At 44.3% G+C, this 15341-nt stretch overlaps 2 protein-coding genes and 1 long non-coding RNA gene across 5 annotated transcripts in view; 1 reads left to right on the top strand and 2 right to left on the bottom strand.

Annotated features, from left to right (window-relative positions):
• rps10 (ribosomal protein S10) overlaps window positions 1–15341 on the bottom strand; it is a 55298-nt gene that overhangs the window by 7259 nt on the left and 32698 nt on the right. The window lies entirely within an intron of this gene.
• Window positions 1–15341, top strand: part of LOC144075702 (uncharacterized) — a 50317-nt gene that overhangs the window by 15554 nt on the left and 19422 nt on the right. For both annotated transcript variants that reach the window (XR_013300607.1, XR_013300606.1), the window contains exon 2: window positions 7034–7107. This is a non-coding gene — a long non-coding RNA (uncharacterized LOC144075702). The remainder of the gene's footprint in view (window positions 1–7033; window positions 7108–15341) is intronic.
• The window catches only part of grm4 (glutamate receptor, metabotropic 4), a 120980-nt gene that overhangs the window by 88678 nt on the left and 16961 nt on the right, over window positions 1–15341 (bottom strand). The window contains exon 2 of the mRNA XM_077603015.1: window positions 9687–10531. Within this exon, the coding sequence (XP_077459141.1) occupies window positions 9687–10217 (531 nt within the window). The 5' untranslated portion in view covers window positions 10218–10531. The remainder of the gene's footprint in view (window positions 1–9686; window positions 10532–15341) is intronic.

The raw sequence follows: 15341 nt of genomic DNA, 5'->3' as shown, positions 1-15341 counted from the left end.
GTTCGATCCCAGGTTGGTCTTCATTGTGTGGAGTTTCCATTTTCTCCCCGGGCTTGCGTGGGTTTTCTCCGGGTACTTCAGTTTCCTCCCACATCCCCAAAACATGCAGGCTAGGCTAATGGAAGGCTAAATTGCCCCTAGCTACGAATGATCGGTTGTTTGTCGACTTGTTCCCTGCGACTGGTCAGACCACCCATTGGGGGTGTCCCCTGCTTAGCGCCCGTAGTTAGCCGGGGTAGGCTCCGGCACCCCCATGACCTTTGTAAGGATAAGCGGTTCCGAAAATGAATGAGAAATAGCCGTTGAGGTTATTGCTAATTTATTGATCGATCTTTGCACATTCTCATCTTTTATTTTCACAAGTAAGTGCTTGATATATTCATTCATTCATTCATTTTCTGAACCGCTTTATCCTCACTTGGGTCGCGAGGGGTGCTGGAGCCTATCCCAGCTGACTTCGGTCACCAGGCAAAGAACACCATGAATTGCAGGGCAGAAAACGGACAACCAATCATAGCTAGGGGCAATTTAGTGTCCAACCAGCCTAGCATGGATGTTTTTGGAATATGGGAGGAGAGGAAACCCGGAGTACCCGGAGAAAACCCACTCAGCCCTGGGGAGAACATGCAAACTCCACACAGGTGGACTGACCTGGATTTGAAAGCGGGACCCCTGAGCTGTGAGGCCAACGCGCTAACCACTCAAGCTGCCGGGCCGCGCTTTTTACATTCCCAAGCCCAAAAAATAAACGAATAACAACGACTTTCAGGACCTTTAACTGCCACTGACGGCCATAGACGTCCAATCCACCCGCCGAAATGGTATTTAATCACTGACCACACAACCGCTGGATTTACACGTCGGACAATCACCCGCTGGATTTGGTCTTCACGCTTGTCTGAAAGTGCCAAGTCGGCGGCGTGGCTGGCCGCCACGTTGACGTCTTGGCAAAAACGGGAAGGAGAGAGACGACGACACCTCCCACCCACGCGCCGCACTCGGCGCGCCGTTCAATTAACACGTCAGAAAAGAGAGACGGCTTCTTTGTACGCGGGCAGGAAAAATAGCGGCTGCCATCCCATCCCCATCGTCGGCAGCAGCTTTACGCTCAGGAATGGTCGCCCGCCAACCACGGGACGAATTTCAAGAACGAGCCACATTGTCCGTTTTGTCAAAACGGGACGAGCTGTCGTCGCCGGGTGGTCCGATCCTCCGTTTTTGTGTGTTTCGAGCATAAGCAGCGTTTGTTTTGTTTCTTTTCTTCCGCTGTGAAAGTGACAGCGGAAGACGGGCGAGGCTAACCTTTCAAAACAAGATGGCGTTCAGAGACGACAGCTGGAGACGTTTTGGTGGTTTTCCGGGAAAGCCGATTATTGGCTTATTTTCCAAAAGTACAATGCAGAGAAATACCATTAGCCCGTTATGCTATTCCAGCCTCAATCCCTGAATGGTCTAAATCAAAGTTTACTTTCACACTAATTAAGGTTGATAAACGCACGTTACCGTAATTCATCAACTACAGCTAAATTTGATTTGTGATGGATTGAGTTCATTATTCCACTCAACCTTTTTAATTTATTTATTTTGATTTCTTTTAGCTAATCTGGACTATGGTGTATCAAATGTTATTCATCATATTTCTTAAACTATAGTAGTGGATTTGATTTGTTTGGATTTAGATCATTATTGCACTCCAAATTTTAGCCCATTTAAATTCAGTTTGATTTCTTGAACTCAGCTGCACAATGAATGCTGTATGATATTTTATTCATATTTCTTAAACTATATGAGTGGATTTGATTTGTTTGGATTTAGACCTTTTTTTTTTACCCCATTTTAAAATTCAGCTTGATCTGGAAAATGCTATATAATATGTTAAATTTCCTCCTATTTCTTGAGCTAATAGTGGATTTGATTTGTTTGGATTTCGCTCATTATTGCACTCAGCATTTTCCTCCCATTTAAATTCATTTTGATTTCTTTTAGCTCAGCGGCACAATGCTGTATAATACGTTAAATTTGCTATTTCTTAGTGGATTTCATTTGTTTGGATTTCAATCATTATTGCACTCCACTTTTTTTTTAACCTCATTTAAAAATTCAGCTCGATTTAGATTATCTGGAAAATGCTGTATAATATGTTAGATTTAATATTTCTTGAGCTATTATTGAATTTCGATCATTATTGTACTCCACTTTTTTCGCCCCCATTTAAATTCTGTTTGTTTTCATTTTCCAACCTGCCTTGCCATAAAAACGATTTGTTTGGGACAAAAGCCCCACCCATGACAGATTTTCTGCAAAGAACTGTCTTCAACGGGCGGAATTCCAATAAAAATCGAACGTAAAATGGCAGCCTCTAAAGCAAAATGGCGGCGCAATCGTTGCGAAAAGGTCCTTGTGGCCGCTGACTTCCCAAAGAGAGCTGATTGCAATCAATGGCGGCAAAAGGGCCTCATTTTCCGCCTATTTGAGCGCCAATCAAACACGCGTCAAGAAGAGAGGTCGGAATGTTAAGCATGAAAAGAGCATGTTTCTATTGACACAAAATGGCTCCACGCGTCACCCCCGTCCGTCAATAACAAGCCGGCCGGTGGATCTTCTCGGCCTGGTCCATCCAATTCAAACGGACAGTTGTCGACAACGTCCGACCTTTTGTAATCAATGGACGGGCGCCAAAGGTCGCCGCCGTCTGTTGTCGGGAAACACGAGTGGGGGGCCTGGCCTGGCCCCGGGTTTTAACCCCGCGATAGTGTATTAAAGGTTTCCCTGCGCTCTCGTTTGGGTGAAATCTCTTGGTTTAAGTGCTTCTTAAAAGTGATTCCCGCGCTGTGGCGCCGCCTGATCTGGGATTAAGCAGCAGCGCTGGCTGGCTTTTTGCTGCTTCAGCTCCTTGGTTGAACATTTTTTTGCCTGCAAATGCGCTCCTTTGGTTGTTTGTTGTTGTTGATTGACAGCGTAAAACTTTATTGACAAAGGTCTTGACCTTAACCTCTTGAGGGACGGTGAAAGGTATTTTTCGTTGATCTCTCTTAACTGTCAGACCAGGTTGCAAAGTGTGTTGGAGGAGGTTGTAAATTAGATCAAATATTTGAAAAATGTATAAATAGTGAGTGACGATTTGGATTGGGCGTGGGTTGCCGTCAATGGCAGCCAAAGGCGCGGAAGGTTAGCTTTGTGTAGAAGTACGAGTCGTACGGTGTTTGTAAGGTTTTTTTGGGGTTTGTAAGGGGAATCATAATCATTTATAAGGGCAGTTATCGGCAGAGGTTGACAGGTATGGATAAGGCGCACTGCCCTGTCTATTTTGGAGAAAATTTAAGACTTAAGTGCACCTCATAGTTGTGAAAATACGGTAGTCATTTATTTAACAGGGCTGGGCAATCTAAAAAAAAAGGGCCAACGTGAGTGCTTTGGATTCAACCTCGAAAGAGCAGAACTTTGCACAATACTAGTGTCCTGCAAGTGCAATCAGTGGATTGGCGTCAGGTGCTTCTTGTTTCAGCCCAACCCCCGCTAGTTCAACTTTGTCAGTTCGGTCGCTGCTGGATAGTTTGAACAGGAAAAGCTGCCAAGCTGCCCCCAAATACCCAGCCACCCACGTTGGCCCAACCCCCGTTGATGCAACTTTGCCTGATATGTGTGTGCTGGATGACTTGCAAAACCAAAAGCTGCCTGGTATAAACTGTCAAAGCCAGTACAAGACTTTTTTTTACCTACCTATTTCAAACGTGGGCCATAAAAGTGCAAACTTTTGACCATTGAAGAGAGAGCGAGCGAGTGCCTCAAAGAAATTGAAGCATTGGATATATGAAGGAAGAAGACATAGTGTCCCATTAGACTAGGCATTTATTTAACAGGGCTGGGCATTTTTTTTTTTAAAAAAAGGGTAAAAGTGAGTGCTTTGGTTTCAACTTCTAAAGAGGTTTCTGCTTTCTGCAATACTAGTGTCCTGCAAGTGCAATCAGTGGATTGGCGTCAGGTGCTTCTCATTTCAGCACAACCCCCGCTGCTTCAAGTTTGTCAGTCAGCTCAGTCGGTCGCTGCTGGATGACTTGAACCAAAAGCTGCCCCCACCCCACCGCATCATTTTGTGTGGCCAGAGTAAGTAAATCAAGAGTGCCAATTTTCTGTTCTAGGAGCAAATTCAAATGAAGATTATAGATGTATATCCCCTTTTTAAATCAATCATTGCAATTTTTATCAATTTTTTTCTTTTGGTGTTTTCAGGTCAAAAAGCATTTTGTAAAATCTAAAAATATTTTCGGTTTTCCACTTTAATATTGAATATCATTAAAAAAAAATGTTTCCATTGGAAATGAAAAACAAATGATTATTAGATGTTTTCCCTTACTAAGCAAATTTTTTTTCAAATAAACAGTTTTATATCTATAAAAAACCTGAATATTTGGGGCTTTTGATCCAGATCATATAATCCAATTAAAAAAAATCTAAATATTATATAAAAAAAAATTCTAAATATTATATCTAAAAAATATCTAAATATTATATCTAGAAAAAATTTAAATATTATATCTAAAAAATATCTAAATATTATATCTAAAAAAAATCTATATATTATATCTTTAAAAATATCTAATTATATCTAAAAAAAAATCTAAATATTATATCTAAAAATAAAAATCTAAATATTATATCTAAAAATAAAAATCTAAATATTATATCTAATATGGTCCAGCTCACATGAAATGGAGTTGATGTTATTGCGGCCCGCCAACCAACCCGAGTTTCATAGCCTTGCGCTAAGCTGTCATTTGTTGCCACTGTTTGTTTGCTTTTGGTGGCACTTTATGTCAATTTCCAAGTTAATCTGGAGGTGTCAATTAGATGGAAATGTGTAAACAAATAAAAGTAATTCAATCAACAAACTGGAGGGAGGGAACATATGTGTGCAAAGGCGCCCTCGCCCACACGCACGCTAGCGTGTTAAGACACGCAACAGATGCTCCAAAGTCTGCCTTTGGAACGGCACAGCAGTGAGTGACGTTTGTCAATTTCGCAGGTACAAAAATACATTGGCATTTCCAAAGTGGACGGGACAACTCCATTTTTCTTCTCTCTCATCTCATTTTCTGAACCGCTTTGTCCCCATTTGGGTTGCAGGGGGTGCTGGAGCCTATTCCCGCCGATTTGGGGCACCAGGCAGGCGACAACCTGAATTGGTGGCCATCCAATCGCGGGCCAAGAGTCGACAAACAGCCAATCGCGGACAAGTTAGCCTACAATTAGCCTAGCATGCTTGTTTTTGGGATGTGGGAGGAAACCGGAGTACCCGGAGGAAACCCACGCAGGCCCGGGGAGAACATGCAAAGTCCACACAGATGTACATGACCTGGATTTGAGCCCAGTACACCAGAGCTGTGAGGCCGACGCGCTAAGCACTGGCTCCACCGGGCCGCCCCCATTTGACTTCTTATATAGTACATAGAGTTCTTTTCAGATCAAGTCTGGTCTAATTCCAGGTTTAGTTTCACTTTTGAAATATGGGTCGCTTCCTTAGTGCAACACTGGGCCAATTTTGCCAGTAAGGCAGGTTAATGAAATGAAATCAAGTCGGGAGGAACTTGGACTGAATGCTAATTAGCATATGTCATAAACGACTGGTAGATTGACCTCAATTATTATGGCACTCATTTTTTCCTAATTTGTGTTACACCGTATTTTTTTTTCAGAATAAGACTGGTCTAAATCAAAGTTTAGTATCTTTTTTAACATCTGGAATGCTTCCTCTTCCGAATAAGAGTGGGCCAACATCCCACCAATGAAGGTTGATCAAAGACTATGAAATGAAGAAGTGCGCTATCTTGGAGGAACATTACCATAATTCATCAACTACTGCTGGATTTGCTTGTAATGGATTTAGATCATTATTGCACTCAACTTATCTCTTTTAAATTCAGTTTGATTTCTTTCAGCTCAGCCGCACAATGCTGTAGAATGTGTTAAATTTCATATTTCATGAGCTATTAGTGGATTTGATTTGTTTGGATTTAGACCATTTTTGCACTCAACTTTTTTTAACCCATTTAAATTCACTTTGATTTCTTTAAGATCAGCTGCACAATGCTGTATCATATTTTATTCGTCATATTTGTTAAACTATTAGTGGATTTGATTTGTTTGGATTTAGACCATTATTGCACTCAACATTTTTTCTTTTTAAAAATTCTAATTATTTGGTTTCATCTAACATAATAGTGCTAATCCTACCTAATTTCTCTCGATAAAGTGATGTCGTAATCTCATGGGCTGCCATTGACAGTTATAAACGTTCAGTCTATTTAAACTGGGAGGGCTGGCAGGGATCATGTGGCAAATCTGAGGGGTTAAAAAAACAAGCCCTTGGAAGAATGAATCATCGCCATATCAGGGACTAAGATTAAAAAAGAAAAAAATGGCCCAGTTTTTTACAGCAGCCATAAAACTTGCAGTGACTCTGTAGCAAAATGGTGGAAATGGACTTGGCCCAAGAGAGTCACTTCCTTACTGGCTCAATTGAATCAGTCTGCGCGGATGTCCTCTTTGGGCTAGGCGCACCCCCGCCCGCCCGTCAAAAAGGGTTTGTCACTTTCCGCGTCCGCTTGTCACCTGGGAACGAGATCAACCTTCTCCCATTTAATTCCATTTCATTTTGCACCACGTGGTTAGCGCGTCGGCCTCACAGCTCTGGGGTCGAGGGTTCGATTCCAGGTCGCTCTTTACTGTGTGGAGTTTGCATATGGGTTTTCTCCGGGGACTCCGGTATTCTCCCACATCCGAAAAAAAACATGCACGCTAGGCTAATTTAGCACGCTAAATTGCCCCTAGCTATGATTGGTGGTCCTTTGTCTCCTCGTCTTCAGGGTGTCCCCCGCCTGGTGCCCGAAATCAGCTGGGATAGGCTCCAGCAGGACCCCTGCGACCCTAATATTATGACTAGCTCTTATTAAGAAAACTGTCAAGAAATTTAAATGGCTGTTTTTCCTGTTATATATATATATATACATATATATTTTATTTGTATTTTTTTTAGGAATGTGAACCCGAATGGTCCAAAGCATTGGCGTGTCCTATCTTCGGGCGAAAGGCAGACCACACACTAAACTGGTAGGTCACATATTTCATCATTTTTCTTGTAATATTACATTTTCCTTACAATCACTATATAATGACAACATTCCTTGTAAGAGCGCCCCCTTTTTGTTGTGAAGATACGATTTTATTACATGAAATGGCCTAATTCTTGACAAATCACTTATTGAGGTAAAAATAGCAATACATGTTTCATTCATTCATTTTCTGAACCACTTTATCCTCACTAGAGGCGCAGGGGGTGCTGGAGCCTATCCCAGCTGATTGCGGGGGACACGCTGAACGGGTGGCCAGCCAATCACATGGCACAAGGAGACTAATGACCCAATCACTCTCGTTGCTAGGGGCAACTTAGTGTCCAATCAGCCTGTCTGTTTTTTTGGAATGTGGGAGGAAACTGGAGTACCCGGAGAAAACCCACGCAGGTCCGGGGTGAACATGCCGTGAGGCCAACGCGTTAAACCACTGGCTCCACCGGGCTGACCAATGACATATTTTTGAAGTAAAAAGGATGACATCACGTACGTAACATTTGTTTGTTTTTGCGGCGGAATTTCAACCCGAAGGAAATTTGCGTGCGAGCGAAATCCCCGAAGGTCCCAGAGAAGCGTAAACACAACGTATACGTGTCACATGTTCTTCCAGTTGTTTGTCCGTCCGGCCGTCTCGTGGCCCGCGGTGTTGTCACAACATATCTTTTCCACACAAATGGGTCACCCGCGCGGGAAAATCACACAAGCCCCATAGATATCCAGTCGTCGTAATAAGGAGAAGAAGGCCGGCAAAGCGCCGCAAAATATGTATTTCTTTTGGGTTATTGTACAACCTTTTAACTCTTGTTTGCCTTTTTTTTCGAGGGCTAATTAAATTGCAGCTGTTCGCTGTTGTTTACACTGGAAATTAATTGGACTTTTAATCACATAACAAGCTGTTGAGAATAAAAGAACAGTTCTTTATTACATTTACAAGCAATTCTGGGGTGAACAAAATGTTTTTTTTTTTTGCTGGTCAGCATACTAAGCAAAAGGGAAAATATTGTTTTTTTTAAATGTCCACTTTAGGGTTTTTTTGTGGGGCAAAGTGACCCGAAAACAATATTTATAATTTATTTTTTGTCTAATTTTTGGTCGAGCAAAGTGACGTACGATGCGTATTAAATGTATATTTGATTAGAACGTGCACAAATTCTGTTTTCTTTGCATTGAATCTCTGATTCATAAAGAAATCTATATGAAATAACAATTTTATTTTTAAGAAAATGCTAAAGAACACTCTGTCCCTTCCCGACCAAATATTTTAGTTGTGGGCACCAAATGTTCCGAATACTTTGAATTTAAATGAATAATTTCACTCCCAAGCGTGGTTTGGAAATCATGTAGAAATTCAAGTCTATTTCTCTCGAACATGAGCAATTAGCGCAACAATAGCTAGCGCATTTTAGCACCTCCATAGCCTCGATTCCATCAAATTCAAGACACCAGGCGGCGGAAAACTAATCATTCTGACACGAGGCCGCGCAAATGACTCCGAACAGTGATGAGATTTCATTGTACCAATTGGGAACACCCCATTCCAGATGGAGCAAAGCACGGCCAAAACAAAGTGCTAGCCTCCACGTTTCGCTAGCGCTAGCTTGTTTTAATTTGCTTCACCTTTCCCGTGCCTCGAATATCGAACAAAAGAGCTACTTTCTCGCTACTTTACGATACGGCCGTAAAGAAATGATGGCTACATGGGAAATCATTCTACAAAATTTTGAAGAATAACTCATAAACAAAGAAACAAAAATCGAAGCTCTTTTCATCATTCATTCATTCATTCGTATTCCGATGCTAACCCTGAATCGTTAGCCAGCCAATCAGGGCGCACACAAGGAGACAAAGGACAATATGCATACATACATTTGCATGCAAAATTGGTATACTTTTATCATGTTTATATAGTGCTAGTATTAAAGATTGTGGAACGAATTGTGCTAATTCAATGGAAAATATTCAAATCTAAGCTATGAAAAAACGTACTTTTGCAAGTAGAGGTACCGCTGTATTGTAAAATGCCTCGCTAGTCATCATTTTATCATTTTTAAAGTGTTTATAGTGGCTAGTATGTGGAGCGATTTCTGCTAATTCAATGGAAAATACTCAAACCTAAGTTACAAAAAAACATACTTTACCGCTGTATTGTAAAATTCCTGGTCATACTTTTATCTGCTAATTCAATGTAAAATATTCAAATCTAAGCAAGGAAAAAACTTCGTTTTGCAAGTAGAGGTACCGCTGTTTTGTCACTGGTCATACTTTTATGCTTTTAAAGGGTTTGTACTAATCTAAGTTACGAGAAAACTTGATTCATTTTGCAAGTAGCTGTATTGTAAAACGCCTCTCTGCTCATATTTTGATCATTTTTAACAGATTTATTGTGGCTAGTATTCCATTTTGTGGAAGGAATTGTGCTAATTCAATGGAATGTAAACGAGTGAGCAAAACATATTCTGCTGAAAACCTACTTTGAGGTACGGCCGTGCAAAAGGCCTCCCTTGGTTGCCCGACAATGGCGACGCTTCGGCAAACGGCGGCGGCGGAAGCCGAACTGACCTTGAAGAGCCTGAGTATGTTGGCCACCATGATGGAAACGGAGCTGGACGAAGCCCCGATGACGCCCACCACCCTTTCGGGTTTGGTGACGATGGGCGCCCCGCCGCCCAGGCACTTGACGTCGGTGCCGTCCTTCTCGATCAGGGCCTGCACGAAGGTCAGCGACTGCTCCAAGGCGTGCGTGTCCCGGGAGCACGTGTCCAGGATCCTGGCCCCCAGGGTGATGTTGGGCAGCAGGTTGTGGTCGTTGTTGATGCGGTCCAGGGCGAAGAGCATGGCCTCCAGCCGGTGGATCCCCTTCTCCTTCTTCAGCTCGCCGCAGGGCTTGCCCTCGTGGCCCCTGGCGTGGACGGGAAACAGGCCCCCCAGGGAGATATCCCCGTCGATGCGGATGGAGTTCAGGTGGTTGTGACCGGGGCCTTTGGCCTTGGCCGCCGAAGCCGCCTCCGGGGAGCGGTCCAGCAGGAGCGGGAGCAGGAGGAGAAGCACGCCGCGGCGCTGGCGGCCGCCGCCGGGCGCCGTGGGAAACATGATCCTAATCAAGAAAATGGAAGCGGGCGTCGCCGGTTAATTGCTTTCCGAGCGAGAACGGCTTCCTCTCATGTCCCCCGCCTAAAGTCCCACGTGAGCTCGGCTCTTCAGCGGTGGCGCCGTCCGCCGACCCATCGTCCAAACGGTCGCGTCTACGGAGATCCGGACTCAAAAGGCGGAGCCTCCGGAGAATCTCCCAGGCGTCGGCGAGTCTTTGTCTCCGGCGTCCCCCGCCCCACCCTCCCGGTCGGGGATTTAGCCCGGTGTCGGCGCCCTCGGGCCCGCACGCCTCCGCGGGGCTTGGCGGAGATTTCCTGCCAGATGAAAAAAAAGAAAAAGAAGAAGGCGGCGGCGGTGAGTTCTGGCGGAAGGATTTGTTTGGATTTTCATTGCGTGTTATGTCTTTTCTTTGAAAGGTAACCTTGTATCTCCGGCGATGACGCCTTTTGAATTCAGACGGCGCTTTTTCTCAAGGTTGACGGCCGCGTCCCACGTGTTGGCGTCTCACCTGTCGGCCTTGTCAAAAAAAGCCTACGTTGTGGAGCGAAAACGTCGACGCCGTTTCTGAATGTTCTGGCTTGGCTCGGGTTGTCTGTCATACCACGACAATCGCCACCCATGCCTGGCAATGCGGTAAAGCGTTCCCAAATAGTGTGGGTGTGCGTCATGATCACAGTAGACGTACCATACTGTGTCAAAATGGCGACCGGGGGGGCCAGACCGGGTCCGCTACTTCTTTTTTGTGCAGCTCACCAAAAGTCTGTGATACCTTGTACATATCTAGACACATTGGACGCTTCGTCCGATAAGGCACTAGGATGACACTAGGCTAGCGTATGTTATGCTAGCCTCTAGCGTACCTATGTTATGCTATCTGCTAGCGTACCTATGTTATTTTATCTGCTAACGTATGTTATGCTAGCAGCTAGCGTACCTATGTTATGCTATCCGCTGGCGTATGTTATGCTATCCGCTGGCGTATGTTATGCTAGCCGCTAGCGTACCTATGTTATGCTAGAAGCTAGCGTATGTTATGCTAGCCATTAGCGTACCTATGTTATGCTAGCCGCTGGCGTATGTTAGGCTAGGCCCTAGCGTGACATCGTCACGTAACTAGTCTGACGCTGCCTGCTGCCCGAACTACAATGTTGGCTATCCGATAGCAATCCGTTAGCAAAGCTGTTAAATTGTGTTTGATCCATGGGTTCAGTCTATTTTCCAAGGGTTTTGTAACCTGAATATTTTGTATCCTGGAACAGAAGCATTTTGTATCCTGGGACAGAGGGATTTTGTAACCTGATTATTTCCAATTCTGGGACAAAGATGTTTTGTAACCTGAATGTTTCTTATCTAGTGTCGCTACACAGACTTTTCCCCTCCTATCCCCAATTGTTCTTCTTCATCCACTTGTCTGTGACACCGGCCATTGGCGGTTAAAGGGCACCTGGAGTCAATCACCCGTGAGAAATGACTCGCGCCCACACGGCGGGCGTACCCGCCAGACCTTGTCACTTCCCCTGCGCGCTCAATGAATCTCGGCCGCTCGCCGACCCTCGCCTCCTCTAACCGAAAGCAGGCGGGCGCCGGCGTGGAGATTGCTTCCCTCGAAAGCCCTCACGGCTCCGACCGCCCTCCCGTTAAGCGGCGACTGCGTTCCATGAACCCCGGCCGATGCGAGACTGACACTGTTTTTGTGGTCTTTTTGGGGCGGAAATAGGACAAAAAAGACGTGCTAAGATGCTCACAATCCTATCGCTGTCAGGAAATGAATCCTCACTATTCATCAAAATCACATTTATTGTTATCAAGCTGTCATTGCTTTCATGGAAAATGGCATAAGGATTTTTGCATATCATTCATAATATTCAGCGGAATCCACTTTTGAGACTTTCTCAATATTTTTGACATTGTAAAAATAGTTTTAACTCTGATATTTGACCGTATTTGTTTTGATTCGCCTTTTTGGGTTGGTCAAGTTGGAGACCCCTGAATGTGTCAGAGAGTCCATTTTATTGATTCATTTGACTTTGAAATGCTGCAGTCAACAAAATAAGAAGGCTGAACAAGATTGGATGTCAAAAAAACCTCAAGCTATCTTTCGCATCGCTTACGACGACTGATGTATGAAATTATTTTCACATTTCAACGTGCTTTTCTTCTCCTGAACACATCTTGTCGTCGTCAGATCCTCCGAATCAACAATTTTTGCCTTCTATTTGTCTCTTTTCCATCATCTTCAGCGTCGTCGTCGCCGCCGTCGTCGCGTATCCCGTCTCCAGAAATCGGCGGTAACGGAGTGCATTTCTCACGTCGAGTCGGCGAGATGCGTTTCAGTCGCTTCCCCGTTTGAAAATGTCAGCCTCTCCCGTGATTGATATCGTGAGAACGGCTTTCACGCGGGTGCGGGAATCTCACGGCGGCTTTTTTTAAAAACAATTCTTTACCCTCCAGGCGAATAAGTGCAAAAGTCGCGAGCTGACATCTCTCTCCCGCCACAAATTTCCGACAACTTGCAGTATTTTGTGTAAAATTCCCTCCGCGCTTTGATATATAAGCGGGTTTTTTTTCACCCGGGCGCGCGCGTATCGTTCGCCGTCGTCGCCCACACACCTGTCGCCGTGTGGCGTCTTTTGGTTTTTGACATTTGCGAGACGGTGAAAGTCGAGACGGTTTGTGTTCTGGAAGCAGATAAACGACTGGCTCGCCGCGGGGGGGCGGGAGATAAGCGACGCCCGCCCGCCCGCCAATGCGATGTTCAAGGGCACTTTTCGTATGTCTATCGAGAGGATTTAGCGGAGAAAAAAGCAGAATGTCGTTTTCTCCGATAAACTTTTTTGCTTTGCTATCAACGCTAAAAAAAACATTCTAAGCTATCGCATTGCTACTTATGTGCCGAGCAACACTTATTGCTAACTAATTTTAGCTAACTACATGACATTCGTAGCTGGAAAGTGTCATTAGCCTGAGCTGTGCTAGCTTGTTCTGAATGTGATCCATTAAACAAAACAAGGGCACACAAACAGTTAGCTTGAAAGCTACCTTCACTTTTCGCTGCAGTTTTACCTTTTGGGATTTTGCTTTGCTATCAACACAAAAAACATTCTAAGCTATCGCATTGCTACTTATGTGCCGAGCAACACTTATTGCTAACTAATTTTAGCTAAATACTTGACATTCGTCGCTGGAAAGTGTCATTAGCCTGAGCTTTGCTAGCTTGTTCTGTAGCACAGCTCAGGCTAATGACACTTTCCAGCGACGATTGTCAAGTAGTTAGCTAAAATGAGTTAGCAATAAGTATTGCTCGGCACATAAGTAGCAAAGCGATAGCTTAGAATGTTTTTTGTGTTGATAGCAAAGCTAAAAAGTGTTTTTTTTCATATGTGGATTTAAATCCAATATAAATCCACATATGAAAAAATACCCAGATCAGATTTGAGAACATTGAAATTGAGTACGCGTATGATAGAATGAAATAAAATCGTAGATTTCCGCCCTCTAGTGGCCACACGTCGCCTAAGATACGAAGTATTTGACTGGAAAGTACTGTGTTTTGGGCCGCAATTGTTTGAGACGGCTAGTTTCTGTCGCTAATATGTTTTGTTCCTGCTTCAGGACATGTCATGTAATGGCCACGTTTTTGGATTACAAGAAGAAGCTGACAAATGCTTTGCACAATTGGTCCAATTTGTCCAAGAGCATCAAATAACCTCCCATTCGCTCTGCTTTCAAGCCAACTATCAACATTATAATTCATCCAAAAGCCATCCCCCACCCACCCTGAAGAGAAGAATGTCGCCTTACACCGACCGATGTTTATTTCCAGCGGAGCAAAAACATCCATTTGGAAAAATCCCCCACGCGCCCATTTGCTCCCGTGGAATTTGCATAATTTAGACAGAGCTCGCCGCTCGCCGCTCGCCACCAGGCCCGCGCAAAGTCACGGCGACAGCCGGCGTGGCCAGCTGCTCGTCCCAAACAAACGGCGCCGTCTTTTTATTCCGCCTAATGCAAAAAGACAACAAACGGGGGGGGGGGGGGGGGTTGGCCGTCCCGTTTCCGCCGCCGAGCCACTTTTCAGTGACGCCGTGTCACAGCAAACATGGCCGCACGACGCGCTGTCATCACACTTACACTTGAAATCATCTTTCTATCTGATTCGATTCAACGGATCGGGGTCGCTTTTTGCTAAGGGCAACGTGGGCGAGCCACCGGGGTGCCGTTCCTACCTCCTCCATTTTTTTTACAGTGGTACCTCTACTTACACATTTTTTTCAGGTTACGAAACCTTTTGATATTATCGATGACTGTTCCAATATACAAAGAAAAGATTCCAGTTAGCAAGATACGTTTTCTGCATCTGTTGTTTTATTTTGAAATTGTATCGGTAGCGTCCCGTCCTGCTTGACAATCTCCCGCTGGCCTCCCATTGGCTGCATTTGTTTTTGTGTTTCCCACACTTTATGGGCACTATGTTGCTGGGTGACTGGTTAGTGCTTCGGCCTCACAGGCTTTTGGTCCTGTGTTCGAATCCCGGGCATGCGTGGGTTTTTTCCAGGTTTCCTCCCACATTCCAAAAACCTGTATGCTAAATTGCCCCTCGATATGAGAGTGATTGGTTGTTTGTCTCCTTGTTGTGATTGGCTGATCACCCACCCACCCGTTCATGGTTTCTCCCGTCTCGTGCCTGAAGTCGGCTAGGATAGGCTCCAGCACCCCTCGCAACCCGTGTGAGGATAAGTGGTTCAGAAAATGAATGACTATCGATCATACAGAAAAGTGGGACGCTAAAGAGTGTACAGTGGTACCTCGAGATACGAGCTTAATCCGTTCCGGGACTGAGCTCGTATGACAAGTTACTCGTAACTCGAGGTAAAGTTTCCCATTGAAATGAATGGGAAACAATTTAATTCGTTCCAACTCTCTGAAAAAAACACCAGAAACAGGATATTGGATTGAAAAAAAATGTTTTATTTCTTATAATTCGCCATATATTGACAAAGTAATAAATAACGAGTGGTTTAATAGAAATAAAGTGTTTAATCTAACTAAAATTGGCCGGATTTCGCCGAGGGGAGAGGGGCTTCGTTTTTTTTTTTCCTCCACACAACGCACTCGTAAACAGAA

Source organism: Stigmatopora argus, chromosome 6, assembly GCF_051989625.1.
Source record: "Stigmatopora argus isolate UIUO_Sarg chromosome 6, RoL_Sarg_1.0, whole genome shotgun sequence".
Lineage (NCBI taxonomy): Eukaryota > Metazoa > Chordata > Actinopteri > Syngnathiformes > Syngnathidae > Stigmatopora > Stigmatopora argus.
The sequence above is the reverse complement of the archived record's forward strand: the minus strand, read 5'-3'. Positions and strand labels throughout refer to the sequence as shown.